Below are 20,123 nucleotides of genomic sequence, written 5' to 3' on the forward strand. Positions count from 1 at the left end.
AACGATCGTAAGGGCTTCGTTAATGGGGTTCAATCAGGCAATAAATGCGATAACTAAAACTGAGGAAATTATAGAAAATGGAATACATAAGTTGATCAACCACATAGAGGAGTTCGAAAATAGTACGGATAAGAGGATTCAGCTACCATTTATTTTAGTAACAATCACGGAACAGTTAGTTCAGGTAACGACGATGTTTAATGAATTACAAAGTCGATATGATCTGTTCACATCGACAATTGTAAATACACATAAAGGATTATTAGAACTGCACTTAATAAATCCTATTAAAGTGGTAACGTATTTGGGGCCAATTAAGAATAAATTAAGAGAAAAAAGTTTCCTATCGAACTCACTGAAGACCATGGGTATCAGTTATTACGTGTAATAGACTTAGATGTATTATTAGCCGGCAGTACATCCTCAGCGATACAGACAGCCGTACCGTAGGTACAACCAAAACGGAGGGGTATCTGTTGAGAGGCCAGACAAACGTGTGGTTCCTGAAGAGGGGCAGCAGCCTTTTCAGTAGTTGCAAGGGCAACAGTCTGGATGATTGACTGATCTGGCCTTGTAACAATGACCAAAACGGCCTTGCTGTGCTGGTACTGCGAACGGCTGAAAGCAAGGGGAAACTACGGCCGTAATTTTTCCCGTGGGCATGCAGCTTTACTGTATGATTAAATGATGATGGCGTCCTCTTGGGTAAAATATTCCGGAGGTAAAATAGTCCCCCATTCGGATCTCCGGGCGGGGACTACTCAAGAGGATGTCGTTATCAGGAGAAAGAAAACTGGCGTTCTACGGATCGGAGCGTGGAATGTCAGATCCTTTAATCGGACAGGTAGCTTAGAAAATTTAAAAAGGGAAATGGACAAGTTAAAGTTAGATGTAGTGGGAATTAGTGAAGTCCGGTAGCAGGAGGAACAAGACCTCTGGTCAGGTGACTACAGGGTTATAAACACAAAATCAAATAGGGGTAATGCAAGAATAGGTTTAATAATGAATAGGAAAATAGGAACGCGGGTAAGCTACTACAAACAGCATAGTGAACGCATTATTGTGGCCAAGATAGATACGAAGCCCACACCTACTACAGTAGTACAAGTTTATATGATGACTAGCTCTGCAGACGACGAAGAAATGTATGATGAAATAAAGAAATTATTCAGGTAGTGAAAAGAGATGAAAATTTAATAGTCATGGGTGACTGGAATTCGAGTGTAGGAAAAGGGAGAGAAGGAAACGTAGTAGGTGGATATGGATTTGGGTGGGGGGGGGGGGGGGGGAAGAAATGAAAGAGGAAGCCGCCTGGTAGAATTTTTGCACAGAGCACAACTTAGTCATAGCTAACACTTCGTTTAAAAATCATGAAAGAAGGTTGTAGACATGGAAGAACCCTGTAGATACTAAAAGGTATCAGATAGATTATATAATGGTAAGTCAGAGATTTAAGAACCAGGTTTTAAATTGTAAGACATTTCCAGGGGCAGATGTGGACTCTGACCACAATCTATTGGTTATGACCTGTAGATTAAAACTGAAGAAACTGCAAAAAGGTGGGAATTTAAGGAGATGGGACCTGGACAATCTGAAAGAATCAGAGGTTGTACAGAGTTTCAGGGAGAGCATAAGGGAACAATTGTTAGGAATGGGGGCAATAAATACAGTAGAAGAAGAATGGGTAGCTTTGAGGGATGAGGTAGTGAAGGCAGCAGAGGATCAAGTAGGTATAAAGACGAGGGCTAGTAGAAATCCTTGGGTAACAGAAGAAACACTGAATTTAATTGATGAAAGGTCCAAATATAAAAATGCAATAAATGAAGCAGGCAAAAAGGAATACAAACGTCTCAAAAATGAGATCGACAGGAAGTGCAAAATGGCTAAGCAGGGATGGCTAGAGAACGAATGTAAGGATGTAGAGGCTTATCTCACTACGGGTAAGATAGATACTGCCTACAGGAAAATTAAAGAGACCTTTGGAGAAAAGAGAGCCACTTGTATGAACATCAAGAGCTGAGATGGAAACCCAGTTCTAAGCAAAGAAGGGAAAGCAGAAAGGTGGAAGGAGTATATAGAGGGTCTATACAAGGGCGATGTACTTGAGGACAATATTATGGAAATGGGAGAGGATGTAGATGAAGATGAAATGGGAGATACGATACTGCGTGAAGAGTTTGACAGAGCACTGAAAGACCTGAGTCGAAACAAGGCCCCCGGAGTAGACAACATTCCACTGGAACTACTGACGGCCTTGGGAGAGCCAGTCCTGACAAAACTCTACCATCTGGTGAGCAAGATGTATGAGACAGGCGAAAACCCTCAAACATCAAGAAGAATAGAATAATTCCAATCCCAAAGAAAGCAGGTGTTGACAGATGTGAAAATTACCGAACAATCAGTTTAATAAGCCATAGCTGCAAAATACTAACACGAATTCTTTACAGACGAATGGAAAAAACTAGTAGAAGCCGACCTCGGGGAAGATCAGTTTGGATTCCGTAGAAATACTGGAACACGTGAGGCAGTACTGACCTTATGACTTATGTTAGAAGAAAGATTAAGGAAAGGCAAACCTACGTTTCTAGCATTTGTAGACTTAGAGAAAGCTTTTGACAATGTTCAATGGAATACTCTCTTTCAAATTCTAAAGGTGGCAGGGGTAAAATACAGGGACCGAAAGGCTATTTACAATTTGTACAGAAACCAGATGGCAGTTATAAGAGTCGAGGGACATGAAAGGGAAGCAGTGGTTGGGAAGGGAGTGAGACAGGACTGTAGCCTCTCCCCGATGTTATTCAATCTGTATATTGAGCAAGCAGTAAAGGAAACAGTGAAAAATTCGGAGTAGGTATTAAAATCCATGGAGAACAAATAAAAACTTTACGGTTTGCTAATGACATTGTAATTCTGTCAGAGACAGCAAAGGACTTGGAAGAGCAGTTGCATGGAATGGACAGTGTCTTGAGAGGAGTATATAAGATGAACATCAACAAAAGCAAAACGAGGATAATGGAATGTAGTCGAATTAAGTCGGGTGATGCTGAGGGAATTAGATTAGGAAATGAGACACTTAAATTAGTAAAGGAGTTTTGCTATTTGGGAAGCAAAATAACTGATGATGGTCGAAGTAGAGAGGATATAAAATGTAGACTGGCAATGGCAAGGAAAGCGTTTCTGAAGAAGAGTAATTTGTTAACATCCAATATAGATTTAAGTGTCAGGAAGTCTTTTCTAAAAGTATTTGTATGGAGTGTAGCCATGTATGGAATTGAAACATGGACGATAAATAGTTTAGACAAGAAGAGAATAGAAGCTTTCGAAATGTGGTGCTACAGAAGAATGCTGAAGATTAGATGGGTAGATCACATAACTAATGAGGAAGTATTGAATAGGATTGGGGAGAAGAGAAGTTTGTGGCACAACTTGACAAGAAGAAGGGATCGGTTGGTATGACATGTTCTGAGGCATCAAGGGATCACCAAAGGTAGCAGTAGGTACTGGGAGATGAAGCAACGTGCACAGGATAGAGTAGCATGGACAGCTGCATCAAACCAGTCTCAGGACTGAAGACCACAACAACAACAACAACAACAACAACAACACATTAAGATATGTATTACCTTTGCCACTAGTGGATAGCACTATATATAAGATATACACGGTGGTCCATCTTAAGTTTTGGGTGAGGTTGTCTCGAAAACTATAAATCGGGTAAGATAAGTTCCTAAGCTCAAAGGGGGACATCAAATGATACTACATGTGACCTCCAGCCCCCGCCCCCTTGGATGGGGCGGAGGGCAACTTTTAAATCAAAATGGAAACACCCATTTTGTTGCAGATTCTGATTCTCCAAATGAGTAATCAAGTTTTGTCTGAAACATTTTTTAAAGCATTGACAGATGGCCCTGAAATCGAGAAAAAATTAAAATTGGGGGAGAACTTAGATTTATTTAGAATTATCCGAGAAAGACACATCAAATCGATAAAAAATATGCACCCATTCATTCGTTACGCCAAATTAAGCTATTTTTGTACATAATGTACTGTATCCTACTTTTAGCGATACCAGTAACGACTACATGGACGTAGTAGAATGATGTTTCCATGGGGTACTTCATTAGTGTGAGTCCCCTTGCCTCTCACAATTTGGGGTGCTTAATTCATGAAATTAGCCATGAAGAAATTGTTCAAAATTATCTCCATTTGCTTCAATGCATAAAGTCAATCGCCTGCGAAAGTTTCTGTGTTTCCCTCGTTTATGAACCGGTGCCATGCCTTCATTTTTTGAGGAGTACCTGATAGCTTCTAATCTTTTCTTTGCAATACCATGCAGTGATACAAAGGCCTTCTGACAAACACAATTCTGTCTCCTTATTCTATCTCATCATTTTGATCTTATAATGAAATGTATAATCACGCATAGTAGCTACTGTCTCATCTCTCCGAGTCATTTGGCATTATACATTGTCAACAGAAATCAGTCCTGCCAGGTGAAAGCTTTCCTCATTCCAGTCCTCCAGCAAATTGAAATTAGATATTAATGTAGACTTCTCTGTATCAGTTAGCAAGCAATTACGATGCATGTGGCATTGTTCTTAGCTTTTTAGATATTCACATTGTCTACCATAGCTGTCTTCTGGACTTACCACTGCAGCTTGACTCTGGATATTCTATCACCAGTTGAAACATCGGCCTCAGTTGGATTTTGAACGAAATTCATTTCTATCTCCATGTAGTCTTCTTTGTATGTATCATTGTATCCTTGGAGTAAGTGTTTTCGGCTGACATATCTGTGACGCTGCGAATTTTGATGTAACTTCCGGTGGCCAGAACTTGTTCCAATTAAAATCCCTGTGCTAAGCACTTGTCAGAAAGTCGAGCCCAGCTGCCGCCTGGACATCTGTCCCTTTCATTGGGAATGTGGCAGACACGGGCGGCCAGCCAGTGTTGAAAAAACGCCGTAAAGCTCTCCCCTCCAACCCCCCTCCCTCCCTCCCTCCGCCGCCCCACTTGGCGAGCCCTACAGGCTTGCCGTGGGCCAGTAACGCACTTCCTGGCCGCACTCTAGGGAGCCCTTTTCTGCGTCACAGAACACAATGGGTGATCTACACTCCGGCAGAAGACTCTCCAGACTTGCGGACAGGCAGGGCGCACCATTGCATTAGCACTGCCTACAACATTGGCCCAGCTGCCACAGATGTCTTGCAGATATGCCACTGTGACTTCGTCGTTAAGACGGTCACACTTCAGTGCGCAGGCATGTCAGAGGCGAGGCCAGTGTGTTGTGCACATAGTTCCACGTAGTCAGCGCGTACACAACTTTTCCACTAGAGTGCACCCCGCTAAGCACAATAGCGCAGGCGCAGCTCTCGTCCATCTCCGCACTACGAGATGGCGCTGCCTTAGAGATGGACCAAATTCTGCTTCCACCGATCCGCGTATTAATATGTAATGCAGCCAATGAGATTGCTGCTAACGTAGAACCTTTTCTCCTCGCGGATCACACTCGCGCAGTGATACCTGAACGCGTGAGGTATTATAACGAGTGTACAGACCTCCGAATAGTCATCTGCATTAGTCTGTACCAGTCTATAGTCAAGTTTCTGTCTGCACCTAAGACGATTATCATATTCCTGTACATAGCCATGAAGATACATGTACAGACACTTTGTCAAGTATCAGAGATATGTGAGAATAAGATTAACGTACCAAGATCAAAGGAACTTCAGATTGTCAATTATAAACAGCATCCACAATCAAGTTACGTAATGTCTATGCTTTTTATTATTTTAATAAATGTGTGTGAAAATTAATCAAGTTCTGTTTAAAGTTGGTCACCATCAATCTGCTACTCTAAGCGTGCAAGTGGCATTTCTATCGTCTGACCCAACGGCAGAAGATAAACACGCCACGATAAGACCACGAGACACATTGCTGACACTCGCCTACTTCGTTAGACTGACAAGTCGAATAATCTGCTGGTGTGTGCACCGAAGGTCTTAAAGTACACACACCACGCAGTGGCACAAGTTGCCGTCACTCTCCTAATCACAGCAACAAAACTCTGGTATGGGCCCATAGACTACACACACTACAACAGCGATCAAAGCAGAAACAGAGGGATCCACTACACAACTTCATGCCTCCTCCCTCCTGCCACGCCCTGCATCCACCCCGTCAATACCTTGAAGCACCAAATAAAACTTAAAAGAGTGTGACACTGCAAGTGAGTGTTGAGACTTCTAATGTGCAATCCGAAACTTACTTGAATTGTTAGGAAATATTCGTGTTCACCACAATCCAAAGGAGGTACAACAAGCTTGTCTCTGCATTATATCTTTCTAATGTATCAGTATCAAATTTTTGTTACTGTTGATTCACCGAAATTCGATTTACATAGGTTTCATTGGTCTCCAAATCTTAACTTATTGATTATACATTGCAGACATTTGCTTGATTTCTCATGTCTAGTTTATCCTAATTTATACCTATATCTGTATCATAAATTTGGGGCATGTAGCTACATGTTCTAGCTCAGTCAATTACATTTATGGATTTTGAAATATTTACATACAACATGACATGTGTCTTTCGTGTTCCTTGTTATATTGTGTGTTTGTTTCATTAAACGTAGGATTTGTCATTTACCTCAGACATTAATTCTTAAGGTTTCCTCGTTAAAACTGCAGTCTTGGAGGATGTTACACTCTTTATTGTGTCACCACTAGTTATTTCCAGAATTCTCTCATGTCAAATACAGTATTTCATGATAAATGAATTAATGTCAATATGTTTACACAAATGATTAAGTTATGCTCTGTGCAAAATTCTACCAGAGGGCTTCCTCTTTCATTTCTCTCCCCCAATCCATATTCACCCACTATGTTCCCTTCTCTCCCTTTTCCTACTCTCGAATTCCAGTCACCCATGAATGTGGGGGGGGGGGGGGGGGTTGTGTGATGTCCTTAGGTTAGTTAGGTGTAAGTAGTTCTAAGTTCTAGGGGACTGATGACCATAGATGTTACGTCCCATAGTGCTCAGAACCATTTGAACCATTTGAATGTGGTGCTACAGAAGAATGCTGAAGATTAGATGGGTAGATCACATAACTAATGAGGAGGTACTGAATAGAATTGGGGAAAAGAGGAGTTTGTGGCACAACTTGACAAGAAGAAGGGACCGGTTGGTATGACATATTCTGAGGTATCAAGGGATCACAAATTTAGCATTGGAGGGTAAAAATCGTAGAGGGAGACCAAGAGATGAATACACTAAGCAGATTCAGAAGGATGTAGGTTGCAGTAAGTACTGGGAGATGATGAGGCTTGCACAGGATAGAGTACATGGAGAGCTGCATCAAACCAATCTCAGGACTGAAGACGACAATAACAACATGTTTACACATCTTGCCAGACAATGTGTCACTCTCAAAGGCAAGAGAGATGAGCCCTATGCCGCACTTTTATTATATACAGATCTCATAACGACCATTAATATATTTACTGTAGTACATTATCTGTTTGAATTTTATCTAAATCTGTACATACTTGTTACACTACGTGGATTTGCACCCAATCTTTTCTCTTTGATTTATTATTTATATTTGCACGAATCACAACATATGTAATCTACTTACACAGAATTTTATTGGACCTGTACTCTGAGATGTGTATAGACTGGCACAAATTTCTAGTGTTATGGAGGGGTCTATGCAAGTTGGCAACCTATATGGGTTATGCACTGAGAATTTAACACACATCAATTGCCACTTTACATTTTTTAATTAATTAGGGCAGTAATGACAAGTAGTAGCTTGGATGTGTACAAATTTGCGGTTCATCATGCTATGATGTCTAAGGGATGAGCAATGAGAGCAAATAATTTTTGCAGACAGTTTTGTATGGGATTGTTGTCAGAGTGCTGGTGGTGGGAAGCCAGTAGCATGTTAGCCCAAAGGTCAAATTTTACAACCTCCAGCACTGCCAGAGTGGTCTCCAGCGGCAGGGCTTTGATGGTGCCCGACAGGCAACCAGTATTTCCAGCAGAACACTGTGAGGCAAGCAGAATGTCTCCCTCAGGGTGAATAATGCAGGGAGACGCAATTTCCCCCTCATTCGCGTCACCATGGGTGTCGTGGGTAACATTACCAGCAAGGAATTATCTCTGTGAATCCCCTACTCCATATTTTATGAGTGTGAGACAGAGGAGTGCAAACAGTCCATTTGGACGCTCATTGGTGAAACATTTGTTAAATTGTTGCAATTGGACAGCCACATCAGTGGAGAGGTACACTGCACTAGGTTTCAGTATCTGTCTATTAAGGACGCAGTGCTCTCCTGGTTGATACAGAGTAATTGCGGAGTAGCTGTGTATCTTATCCAAAACTCTGATAATTCCGCAGAACTGTGTGGTATAGGTGCATCGCTGTAGTTGCAGAGACATCACACCTGATCGGCATAACAACACGACACACGACACGTACAGTGAGCTGGGGACCCTATTGTGGAGCACAAGAGCATAGTACATAATACACGCTGCTCCGGAGTAGCACGATCAGCCTTGCAGTACATAGAAATTAAACGGGTGGTCATTGACCTATTGAGCATCGCAGCAAATCCTCGCATTATTTCTGTGATTAAATACAGATGTGACCTCGAATCTTGTGCTCTCGTTCAGTTAGGGGAAGAGCCACCCCGCATCGCTAGGTTTCATGGTTGAAAATTGGTGACATACTCTTTTTCCCTTTATTAAGATATCCCTCAAGAGGTATCACTAAGTTAATTCAAATCTTTAGTATATTTAATTGTTAAATGGATTAAATCTCATAATCTTTCCCCATATTTCAGACTACAAATATGTTGACACATCATCCCTATTCTAAAACCAAGTCACAAATTTTGGTGGGGTTAAATTCATGTTAATAATTTGCCTGCATTACCACCACTTTCTATGAGGCATGCAACCTCACCCAATCCCATTATTTAACAGAGGCCGGGATTGCTTAGTCAGATGTCATTAAGTGCATAAGAATGGCACTAGGGGAATTTATAATAGAATTCTGAGTTCAGAAAATAGTTCATTTACATATCACCTCTGGTAGCAAAGGAAACTCAGAGATCGCTTCCCAATTTAATGATGTTGAAGCTAGATTGAAAACTTTTAGCCAATGGACAACATTCCCACAGGCTTTGTACAAGAACTGTCCCTTTTCTCTGTGTCCAGACAGAAAACGCGCCTAAGGCTTATCAAGTTAAAATCAAGTTATAACGCAGCATTAGAGTTGGCTGTTCTGAAATCAGGTCATTCAGCTGATGAATATAGTGACTGATTAGCCTGGGGATTCTAAGACTGGGAACTCCTACAGTTTTTACCACGATATAGCTTCAAATTCTAAAACGGTCTGCTTTATATTTGCAAGTCTACTACACATAACTCATTAGAAATCTCAGGCTCTACAAGTTTTGTAAAAAAATTGTGGGTGAGAAGCGAACGTACGGGGTGTTCTCCACAGTGGCTTCTAATTGTTAGCCGGGAGTGCCGTATCATTGTTCGCCTGCCCCGGTTTTTCAAAGAAACAATAAACGCACAACGATTCTGCCGTGACATTCTGTACCCTTTCATAGGAGAACTTGTATTAAGTTAAATACTGAACGGTTACTTTCAACAAGATGGTGCACCCGCGCATACAGCTCGCGTTCAATGTCACTGCTTGCTGATGTTTTTGATGATAGCATTATTTCGCAAGGACTTTGGCCTCCACGATCGCCTGACCTAACACCACCTGACTTTTTCTTCTGGGGTGCAACCAAAGCAACTGTCTATAAAAACCGTCCAAAATCCATCGATGAATTGGAAACTGCAACATCCACTTTCACTGCTTCTGTTACAGAAGCTTTGTGTTTGGAAACATGTTTAAACGAATTGAATTGTGTATTCAACATCAGGGGTGACACTTTCAACACTTAATGTGAAAATTTGTGGGTAAAAATGAATATTCAATAATTAATAACTTGTATTTCACTGAGGCAATGATGGACGAAAAGTGAAAGATAATGCAGATCAACTCAAACGTTTTAAGAGAAAATTGACTTATTGGACACAGAAACATTTTTCGGGAAACTCAGTATACGTGATTCACTCATTCTGAAGATAATCACACTACAAAATTGATTTCAATCTCTTAAACTATACTACATCTTTCGAATTATGAGAAAATCGTTACTTGAAAACAAAAGGAAAACGGTCACGAATATCGAATGAACAATAACTAGTTCAAAGAAAAAATATCAAGAAACACCCACAATTTCCACATTAAAAAAGTAATGTAACTGATTTTCCCAGAGTTGTCAACGCTAAATATTTTTCTACAACCTCTTCATGGGCACTAATTTATTACATTCAATTACCTTGAATGGGTTGTGTATTTCGTCATCCATATTGCTATCAGAATCTACAGCGAGGTTCATACAAAAAACGCAATACGAGAACACGATTCGTGTTACATGGAATCCAATATTATGCAAGTGACATTATTACTGCACTTGCTGTAATTTCTCTATTATTGAACTCATTAACATATCTGTTGTTATTTGCTTTTTATTAGAAATAATAGTGCAACATCGGGCAAATTAAAAATTGAAACTAATTTTTCTCTGCTGTCGTGAATCTAAGAATCCGTACACAATGAATTTTATGATCTCTCATTCAACACTAGATTGTGTCTGACAATTGAGTCTAAAGAGCAAAACCTTTACGGCTGCAAAATTCTGAAGTTAATCTGCTGTGATGCTTTTTTTATGGCACGAGGGTCGTTTCTGACAAGGTGTGTGTCGACCAAAGCCATTTGTATTATTTTATTTACTGAGGCAAGAAATTTGAAAAATACAATAAATATGGCCCAAAACCACGGAATCACTAGGTCCAAAATTGAAAATGAACAACATTATATGAAGAGAGAAAGGAAACCCAGAGGAAGAGAATGCAAGGAAAATGAGCAAGATGGAAGGCAAATGCCTACTTTACGTAGCTTTAGTGGGCTTATTCGCAAACAATAAATAATAACAGCAGTCATACATACACGTATCATAAATCACTATCACTTCAATGCAATGTGAAGCAACAAATAATATAATCTTTAAAATTACACAAAGCCATCAACTACGCAAACTTGCGGAAAACAAGATAAAGACAGCGTTTCGAACACCTCATGTTAAGGAAATTGGCGGGCAATTAGAATGGAGAACTAGCGAAGTTTTAGTTTAACCATAGGACTACATACCGCACTTAACAAATAAAGACGCAATACCTGCTAAGAAATATCGTCAATAATCAACTGAGCATCATACTAAAACCGACATAATTTTTCTTACATTTCATGCCTGCTGACGGCTGCCATCCGATCTGCTATTAGGCCATGAGATTATAGTAAACATCAACGGAAGAATGTTTAAAACTCTACATTTAAAAACCTGTACATCCTTAAAATTACTATTATAGACACTTCGTCGAGTTCATTTCTTTTCTTCTTTTGCAACCACAAATCGCTGGAAATTGTTTCAACAGACTAGAAAAGTATAAACACACTCATCAAAAGCTATCGCTGTGAATCGCCGAACTCTCCGAAACATAAACGTTCATTCAGAGCAAGTTGCCCCTAACAAAATAATAAGTTACTATTTTGAACGGAGCGCTAAACCTACAAACCATGCATAGCATAATTTAGGTCCTCATATTATTTACTATGAAAACTTTTTCCCTAAAACGCGTTCAATATCGTGGCAAATCAAACATTGGACAAGAAAAACAAAGACAAACGATTTACTCTCACCTCCGTCTTTGTAGGCATCCAACACAGCTTCCACAGCACAACAACTTACTTACACTGCAACAATGAACTTTATCTTCAGGTGCCGAGTGCCAACCAAATAAAAGAGCATACCGTAGCGTCCAAGTAAGTGCATCACAGAGAATAACAACGTAAACCGTTCGTGTCAAGGTTACTTGTATGTTCGTTTTTATTTCTGCATAATAGTTGACTACTACAAAAAAGAAAAGCATTCTAACAGTTACCTAATGCAAATAAGTAGTAGTTATAATCAGTAAAGGTATCATTTTTTAAGTAGGTAATTTATCATACAAACATGATTTAAGACACATACTTTTTCCCCGCCACTGTATTTCGCCATTCCTTCGCTTATCAATACATACCTCTTCATAACGTTTTCTGCAGAACAAAATGTCTTAATGAATCGATACGAAATACTAATGTTTTTATTCAACGTTTTTTCATAGCTGAAACTGAATTACTTCCCAGGTTAATTTTTGAGAAAAATTATGTTCTCCAAGACAGTTATAATTGGTTAGTGTTTAGACACAATTATAATACAGTCAATCAGGAGAAGTTTTTATTGAACAAGGTAGATTTGTACCACTTCGTATTTTCGTTTGAAATGGCTGGTGTTCCATCTACTGGCATCATTTTGACTAAAAGTAACGGTTTCTTTACCTCTGTTGTTTTAGAACAAAATGATGCCAATTGGTGGAACACCAGCCATTTGAAACAAAAATAGCAATGGTACAACGATACCCTGATTGGTAAAATGTTACCCTGATAAACTGCACACCTGTCGAACTGTTCGGGCGTATTGCTGCATATTCTCCCCACCTTACCAGCTCAATGCAAAGTCTGGATACAAAACTCAACATAATTCTAGCAAACTGATAAAGCATTTTGATGCAACCTGCCCTCTAAAAATGGTAAACATCAGAGACAATGCAAGAGGCAGTGCCTAGATTACTAAAGGAATTAGAAGTTCTTGTAGAAGAAAGAGAACTGTTCCAAATCTTCAAGGAAAATAATGTCACTGCAAGCATGCATACCCACCACAAAACACACAACATTTTTATAAAAGATCATACAACAGGAAAAAAGAATGCCCAATGACAATTATATAAAAAAATTCTAGCTACAAGTAAAGTAAAAGTTATGTGGGTAAAAAAGGAAAAAAGGCAAGAATATCAGTGACAATTTGTCTTTGTTACATGACACTAAAAAGATTACTGAACCAAGTGAAACAGCAAATATCAATGTCTGTGGACCATGTAAGCAGGGACAGAAGAGACAAGACTGTCACCTATCTAAAACCAATGTACTCAGTAGGAACTCATGGCATACCCAGTACAATCTTGCAGCTCTCCCGTCAAAATATTACTGACCCTCTCAGCCAAATATGTAACTGTAATTAAGAGATGACCATCCTTCCTGATCAGTTAAAAACATTCACAGTTTTTCCAGTATTCAGAGCTGGTGATGAATATAAAGTGATAAACTATCACCAATTACAATAACATCCCATTTCTCTAAAGTATTGGAAAAATAATGTGCAGTAAGTTAATAAACAAAAATAAGAGTATTAGTTCTAAATAAGGTTTTTGAAGTGAGAAATCAACTTATATGGCAATCTATGAATGCATAACCACTGTTTTAAAAGCTATTGATAGAAAACAGCAAACAGCAAGTATATTTTTACACTTAACTAAAGCTTTTGACATGGTAAACTGCACAACTCTTCTAAACAAGCTTGAGCACTGTGGGATTTGCAAATTCATTTCCCAGTAACCACACACAAACAGTTGGCATTAGACATAAAGATGAAAAATCACTAGTAGTTTTCGAATACCTGACAGAAGAACACACAATCACCGATGGAATACCTCAAGGGTCAGTAACGGGACCTCTTCTTTTCCTAATGTAAAGGGTGACTTAATTGCCTGTACCACTGTTGTTTTATATAACCTGCAATGTTATAGCTGGCCTTCATAAGCCATGAGTGAGATATTCATATTCTCTCACTTGCTACATTCTGACTCAGGATCTTTTTTGTAGGAAATTTAGTGTAGTTAATTTTTTTACTGGGACACATTTTTGCTGGCGACCACAGCTTTTCGAAAATTTGCGGTAAGTTCTTATGGGACCAAACTGCTTACGACATCACTCCCTAAGCTTACACACTACTTAATCTAACTTAAACTAACTTGTGCTATGGACAACACACACACCCATGCCGGAGAAGGACTCGAACCTCCAAAAGGAGGAGCCACACAGACCATGACAAGGCGCCTCAGAGCACATGGCTACCCTACATGGCTCCACAGCATTAGATATTATTCAACAAAGACATACAACAATGACCTTCAGACGTGCCTCCACCCCACACTCGCCCTTACCAGTCAGGACTTGTAGTGTGTTATTCTTGGCACTCTCCCGTACCACTGTACAAAAATTTTTGACTACACAAACTATTCCTGACATTTGACCATTTTTGTTCTCTATTGATGGGCTATTATAAAACCAGCACAGCTGGATACTTCGTTAATATTATTAATTTAAATGTGCCCATGAGGGTAACGAATGAAAAATGACTTTGTAAAGGTTACACTAGAACTACCTGTGTTGACAGTTCAATCCAAATTTAATCCTTATGAGCACAGTGTTTTCGTAGTCAGAAAACCTAATGAATACAATAATGAAATTGTCTATTTTATGCTGTTAAAATATATAAAAGTGTCTTGTAAATATCAATTTTACAAATTGCAAGTCTCAACTAAATCGGTGGTGTTACAAGGGCAGTCACTGAAGACCAAAAATGGTCAAATGTGGGAAAATAATTCATGCAGTCACACATATTTGTGGTAGGAGGCAGTGTCATGAACAACATGCTGGAACTCCAGACCAGTGGGGGCCGAGTGAGGGAGTGGGGGTGTGTTAGAAGGTCATTTTTGTACGTTTTTCTTGAATAATTCAAGATCTACAGCTTCTCCAAAACCACATCCCAGTACAAAATTTTACTACATTAAGTTTCCTACAGAAAGATCCTGTGCATGCAGTGAACAAGAGAATATGAAAGTCTTGCATATGGTTTATGAAGGCCAGCAGTAACATTGTGGGTTGCATGAAGTGACAGCCATAGGAGTAGCTGGGTCACCCTGTGTATAAATGACATGGATGTGCACATTGATTCACACAAAATAATTCTGTGTGCTGATGATATACCAGTATTAGTAAAAGCACCAAAAATGAAACTCAGAATCAACTAAACTATGTAAACTGGAGGCGGGGTGGGGATAGAGAAATGAAAGGGAAGGGCTACTGATTACAGTTACGTCGGGAATTTATGTGGAATCAGTAGCGACAAGTGAAAAAGTAATACAACTGGACTGTGTTACGGTGTAAATTATCTAATGAGGAGGAGATGGACCACGCGTTTGAAGTGTTAATGTATAGGGATTTAGTAAATCAGTCTGTTTGTAGCTCAAAGGAGAAGCCTTTCCTTTTTTATACTTTTGAAGCAAAGTGGCACAGTGGGACTCAGATTTGGAAGGACTGTGATCCAGATCTCTGTCCTGGCTTGTATATTTAATTTTTCTGAGGCTGCTCTAAATCACTTAAACAACAACCAAAATTGTACCTTTTGTACTTTTGAAAGGGACAAGGTCAAATTCCTTCTGTAACCCACCATTTACTGCATTCCTAGTGAGCTAGTCATTGACAGGACAACAAGCCCTCATCTCCCTAACTTCCAACTTTTTCTTTTTATTAAAGTGAAGTCAGGACATTTTTAAGGCCCACGTGACACAAATGGATGCTTGAGGTGCCTATCTGGGAGTGTTGCTAGAGGCACCCAGGTGCAATATTTGTACATAGGGTGTACCACAGTTAGTACCAAAAACTAGCACGAATGAAAGTATACAATAACAGGGGCAAAAATTTTTCAGTGCACTTGTGGCAAACAAAGCAAATGTGAGGTAATTGTGAATGTTTCATTACAAGCCATCACTGATATATTGTCCAGATTAATATAAATATGTTCAAAATGTGAACTTTTTGATCAACACCACATCTAATTGAGTTCAAATTTCACACAAGGCCTACCTTAACAAGAAATGCAATATTGTCTCATTACTTTACATGTTTCTATTTACCATACACTTGTACCTACTGGAGGTATTCCATATTTCATCCTCGCATTTGGAGACAATAACCTACTGCACCTATCTCTGGAGATCATCTCGTAAATTTTGACAGAATCATATTATTCGCTGCTACAGTTTTTCACATGTATCAATCGCTCTAGTTATTTAGTACTGATCTGATGTTAATGTGTTAATCAGCTACTGTAACAAGGCTTTGATTTCCCAATATCATACCAACAGGTTAGGTCCACTCTGTCTTGACATTTTGCCCATCAAACCTAAAATAGTTTTTGGTATCCCCCCTCCCAAACTCTGCAATATTCTGTTAAGACCTAATGATCCTTCTGCATCCATTTCCCTACCATATGGATACTTTTCCTGTGAATGTCCCCACTGTAAGACTTTCCCTATGCACCCTCCTATCTCCATTTATAATATCAAAGGGAGAGCTATCTGTGAAATACACATGTTGTGTACTAGTTGTTATGTCAACACTGTTTAGCATTCTACATTGGTATGACTGCCATGAAGTTAACAGTTAGGATGAATGGGCATAGACAGAGTGTATACTGACAACACATAACATCGTGTTGTAGACATGGCAGTTGTGATCTCGGTGTCTGTTTCACCACATGTGCCATATGAATTCCTCCCCAAGACACCAGTTTTTTAGAGCTCCGAAGGTGGAAACTGGTGTTACCAACATGTCCTTGGTTCTTGCTAACATTGTGGCCTTAATTAATGTTAATTATTTTATTTGATTTCCTTGGTTTAAGCATTTCTTCTCAATACCTATTAATTTCTTAATTCCCATTTGGTTTCCACTTTTATTAACTCTTGCATGGTACCTTGTCAGTAATCTCTGTCTTTTTTATTACCCTACCTTCCAACTTTAAGCTCTTAAGTTTTCAAATGATGTTTGGTGCAGTCCCCGACAAGTCTTTCTGTCTCCTCCCATCGAGATACACTCCACTGGGTTCTGAGTGACTTTTTCAAACTATCCCCATTTCCTAAACCTTGGAAGTCCCTTTCCTTTTCCCTTTCAACACTTCTGCTAAAAGCAGCAGCCACTAGCTTCAAAAGTTTGCACATTTCTTTAACCTTTATGTGTGTTTTCTCCTGTCACCCGTTGGTGAGTAGATTTTTTATCAATCCAATTATATTGTATCGTAAGTCTGATACAATAAGTCTGGCAATAACAGGTGACTGATTAAGATGTAATAATAACTAATAAAACTGGTATTAATAAATGATTGTGTATTTAGCTTAGTATCTACTGATAATCTACCATGCTTAATGGGCAGACAACACAAGTAGGAAACATCAAAATCTTTCCATACTGAAAGCTAATCTTATGTCTAACTGGAGCCCTAAATAAATCACTGAATCTTGCCATTTCAAGTTACAGCCACCAACACAGATTTAATGGTCTATGAGTCTTACTTTTGAAGTGGACATAGCTACCCAGTATTACCCTTTTGTTATAATTGATTTTCATTTTCAGGACTAGGCACCAGTTGATGCAGTTCTATAATCTAGATGTTCCAAGGATATCCAGACAACCAGTCTAGTGGAGCAGACATTTTTAAAGACAGCCACTGTCATATGGGGCTGGAACTGAGGGCAGGTGATATGTCCAGCACAAAAAGCGAATCTATCAGCACAGTAGTGGTTAGATTTGTCTTTACAGGATGAGGGCTTCTGTGATGAGGCAGTCGAGAATGTTATCTCAAAAACTTGGGAGTGAAACGAGGTGCATTACCTCTTAGTTATTACATTTAGATGGAAGCAGCAGATGAGATGTTCCCAGAAAAAATGATGAAATTGAGTTATTGATGTAATGTCTCTCAGCTGAGCCAGTTTTCATTTATAATTATGCAGTTGTCAGGAAGTGATGGAAGAATTGGTAAATGTAGGAACTATAAAGGTTGCCCCTAAAAAACACAAACAAGGCTTAGTATGTTGTGTGGAAAGACACACTGATTTGGTTTTCAAGTCATAAACCTGCATAGTACCAACTTTTATATCATTTTTTAAAAGAAAAACCCCTAAATACCAATATTTTTTCTTCTCCCTAAGAGCTAGGGAGGGCCCGAGCCCCCCCCCCCCCCACCTCTTCCCCCCACCCCCTCCCCCCACCCCCTTGCCGCTGGGTATGAGTATCCTTGCACTTACTCTGTTGTATGCAGCAATATAAGCTCCCTGATTCAGTAAAAGGAGCTCCACAGCTTGGATATCGGAAAAGTAAAATCAGAAATTTGTTTGACAGACTCACTGATTTTTTTCTTTTCTTTTTTCCCCCTTCCTTCCCCAGCACCATTCAGCCCCCCTGTCCATAAGAACAAAAACCCACACTCATCTTGTGATTACTAACCAATTAGAATTAAGTACTGTGTCCAAAGTATGGGTCATATTGTTCCCTGTTGACTGACAACTAAAGCACATTCAACTTACACAACTAACTTCATTTATGTTTGTGTAAACACCAAAGCACAGCACTAGTCAAGTTACATGATGACCTCAAATATACAATAAAGAACTGAGAGTTCACCAAATTGAAATTACCAGACTTCAGCAAAACAATTGATATGGTCCACTCCGGTAAACTGATGTCTAAAATTTTCTTGCAGTGCATTAAATTGGTCTGAGAGCTTTATGAGAAACAAAGAGCAGTAAGCTGTCTGTGGAAATCGAAAGTTGTGCTGAAAGGAAGCTTTCTCACCACTGCCACAGGGGTCAGTCTGATGCACTCTTCTGTTTCCTCATGTGTCATTGACATCTTGTCAGCTTTTTCCTATAAATATCATTTCTACACATACAACTTCCAGCCTTATTTCTATTTAGATCTACATCTATATTCTGCAAACCACTGTGAAGTGTGTGGCACAGAGGGAATATTCTGTTATACCTGTTGTTAGGATTTATTCCCATTCCATTCATGTATGGAGTGTGGGAACTTCTGTGCATGCTGTTATTATTCTCACCTCAAGACATTTGTACTACCACCATCCAGATGGACTGTGTAAAAATTGGACTGTGTAAAAATTGGACTGTGTAAAAATTGGGACTTTGTACAGGTAGTGATGGCCGCGGAGTTGAGCGCCCCACAAACCAAACATCACCACCATCCAGATGGATGGAAACGTATCTTCCACATTCAAATGGGTGCAAAATGTGGGCCTTGAAACTAAATACAAAAGAATGACAAGTAATTGTTGTACCTCACCACAAGGTAGTGTTCAGTTCTGCAAACAATTGCCCCCTATTTTCTTGGTGATACCCAAATCCATATCAGAAATTGATAAAGAATCTGAATGTAACTTCAGATGATCATGTCAATTAGACAGAAAAGAAACTACTGTAATGTGTAAGAAGATTTCCCCTTTTCTGTGTATTCTGCAGAAATTTTGATATGTTTTTCCACATTATTGGAACTTCAGTTTGGTGCATAATCCAATATGATGTGAGTAGTGAAAACTTTTATAATGGTTTAACAGAACAGACTAGTGACAGAAATTAGAACAGAGCTGCTGAGACAGTTGGATGAGGGTGGTGATTCCATGCTGAAGATGGAAGCAGATTCAGCAGAAGTAGGTAGTTCCTGAATGAAAGAACTTCCTTACTGTTGTTTGTATCATTGAACTTTGAAGACACTAGTGTTGATGGCAAGCAAGGTGAATACACATCACATCATATTTCATATGTTGGCTTCAGGCCTGGCCTTGCTGGAAGCAGCACTGATTGTGTGCCAGTGCTGCATAGAGGGAGTCTCATGTTACATTCCCATAATGTGGATATCTTGATGTGACTGCTTCACTGTGAATACATCTGACTGCATTTCCCCCAGGAGTACAGGGCAAGGAAGCCATTTGTTGATACGTCAACAGACGGGGACATCTGGATCCCCTGCATCATAGTACTGTGAGAGCAGCAGATTTCTGAGCTGCTCATTCATTCGGAATGCTCAGGCAGTGAACATGGTTTTGAGATTGAGGGATGACACTGGTGACAGTGTCATTGTCACTGCACTGATCAGCATAGACTGGACATCGCATTATTGCTCAGCTGTTCAACGATGGTGGCTGGTCAAGGAGGGTTTAAAAATGCATCTGCGCAAAGCTTGATTTGTGGAAATTTTTGTATTTGTG

General features: G+C 39.5%; 1 protein-coding gene across 3 annotated transcripts in view; it reads right to left on the reverse strand.

The window, feature by feature from the left end:
* LOC126278578 (cytochrome c oxidase subunit 6C-like) overlaps window positions 1–11,909 on the reverse strand; it is a 109,555-nt gene extending 97,646 nt beyond the window's left edge. The window contains exon 1 of one of the 3 annotated variants that reach the window (XR_007550724.1): window positions 11,373–11,421. Coding sequence is in view for 2 of the 3 variants with exons in the window: in XM_049978784.1 (XP_049834741.1) it covers window positions 10,410–10,439 (30 nt within the window). In the remaining variant the exon portion in view is untranslated. Of the gene's footprint in view, window positions 1–10,409; window positions 10,448–11,372; window positions 11,422–11,830 lie in introns of those variants that run through there. The other 2 variants (XM_049978786.1, XM_049978784.1) reach the window with 2 other exon arrangements.
* Window positions 11,910–20,123: the final 8,214 nt, after the last annotated feature.

This window comes from Schistocerca gregaria, chromosome 6 (genome assembly GCF_023897955.1).
Source record: "Schistocerca gregaria isolate iqSchGreg1 chromosome 6, iqSchGreg1.2, whole genome shotgun sequence".
NCBI lineage: Eukaryota > Metazoa > Arthropoda > Insecta > Orthoptera > Acrididae > Schistocerca > Schistocerca gregaria.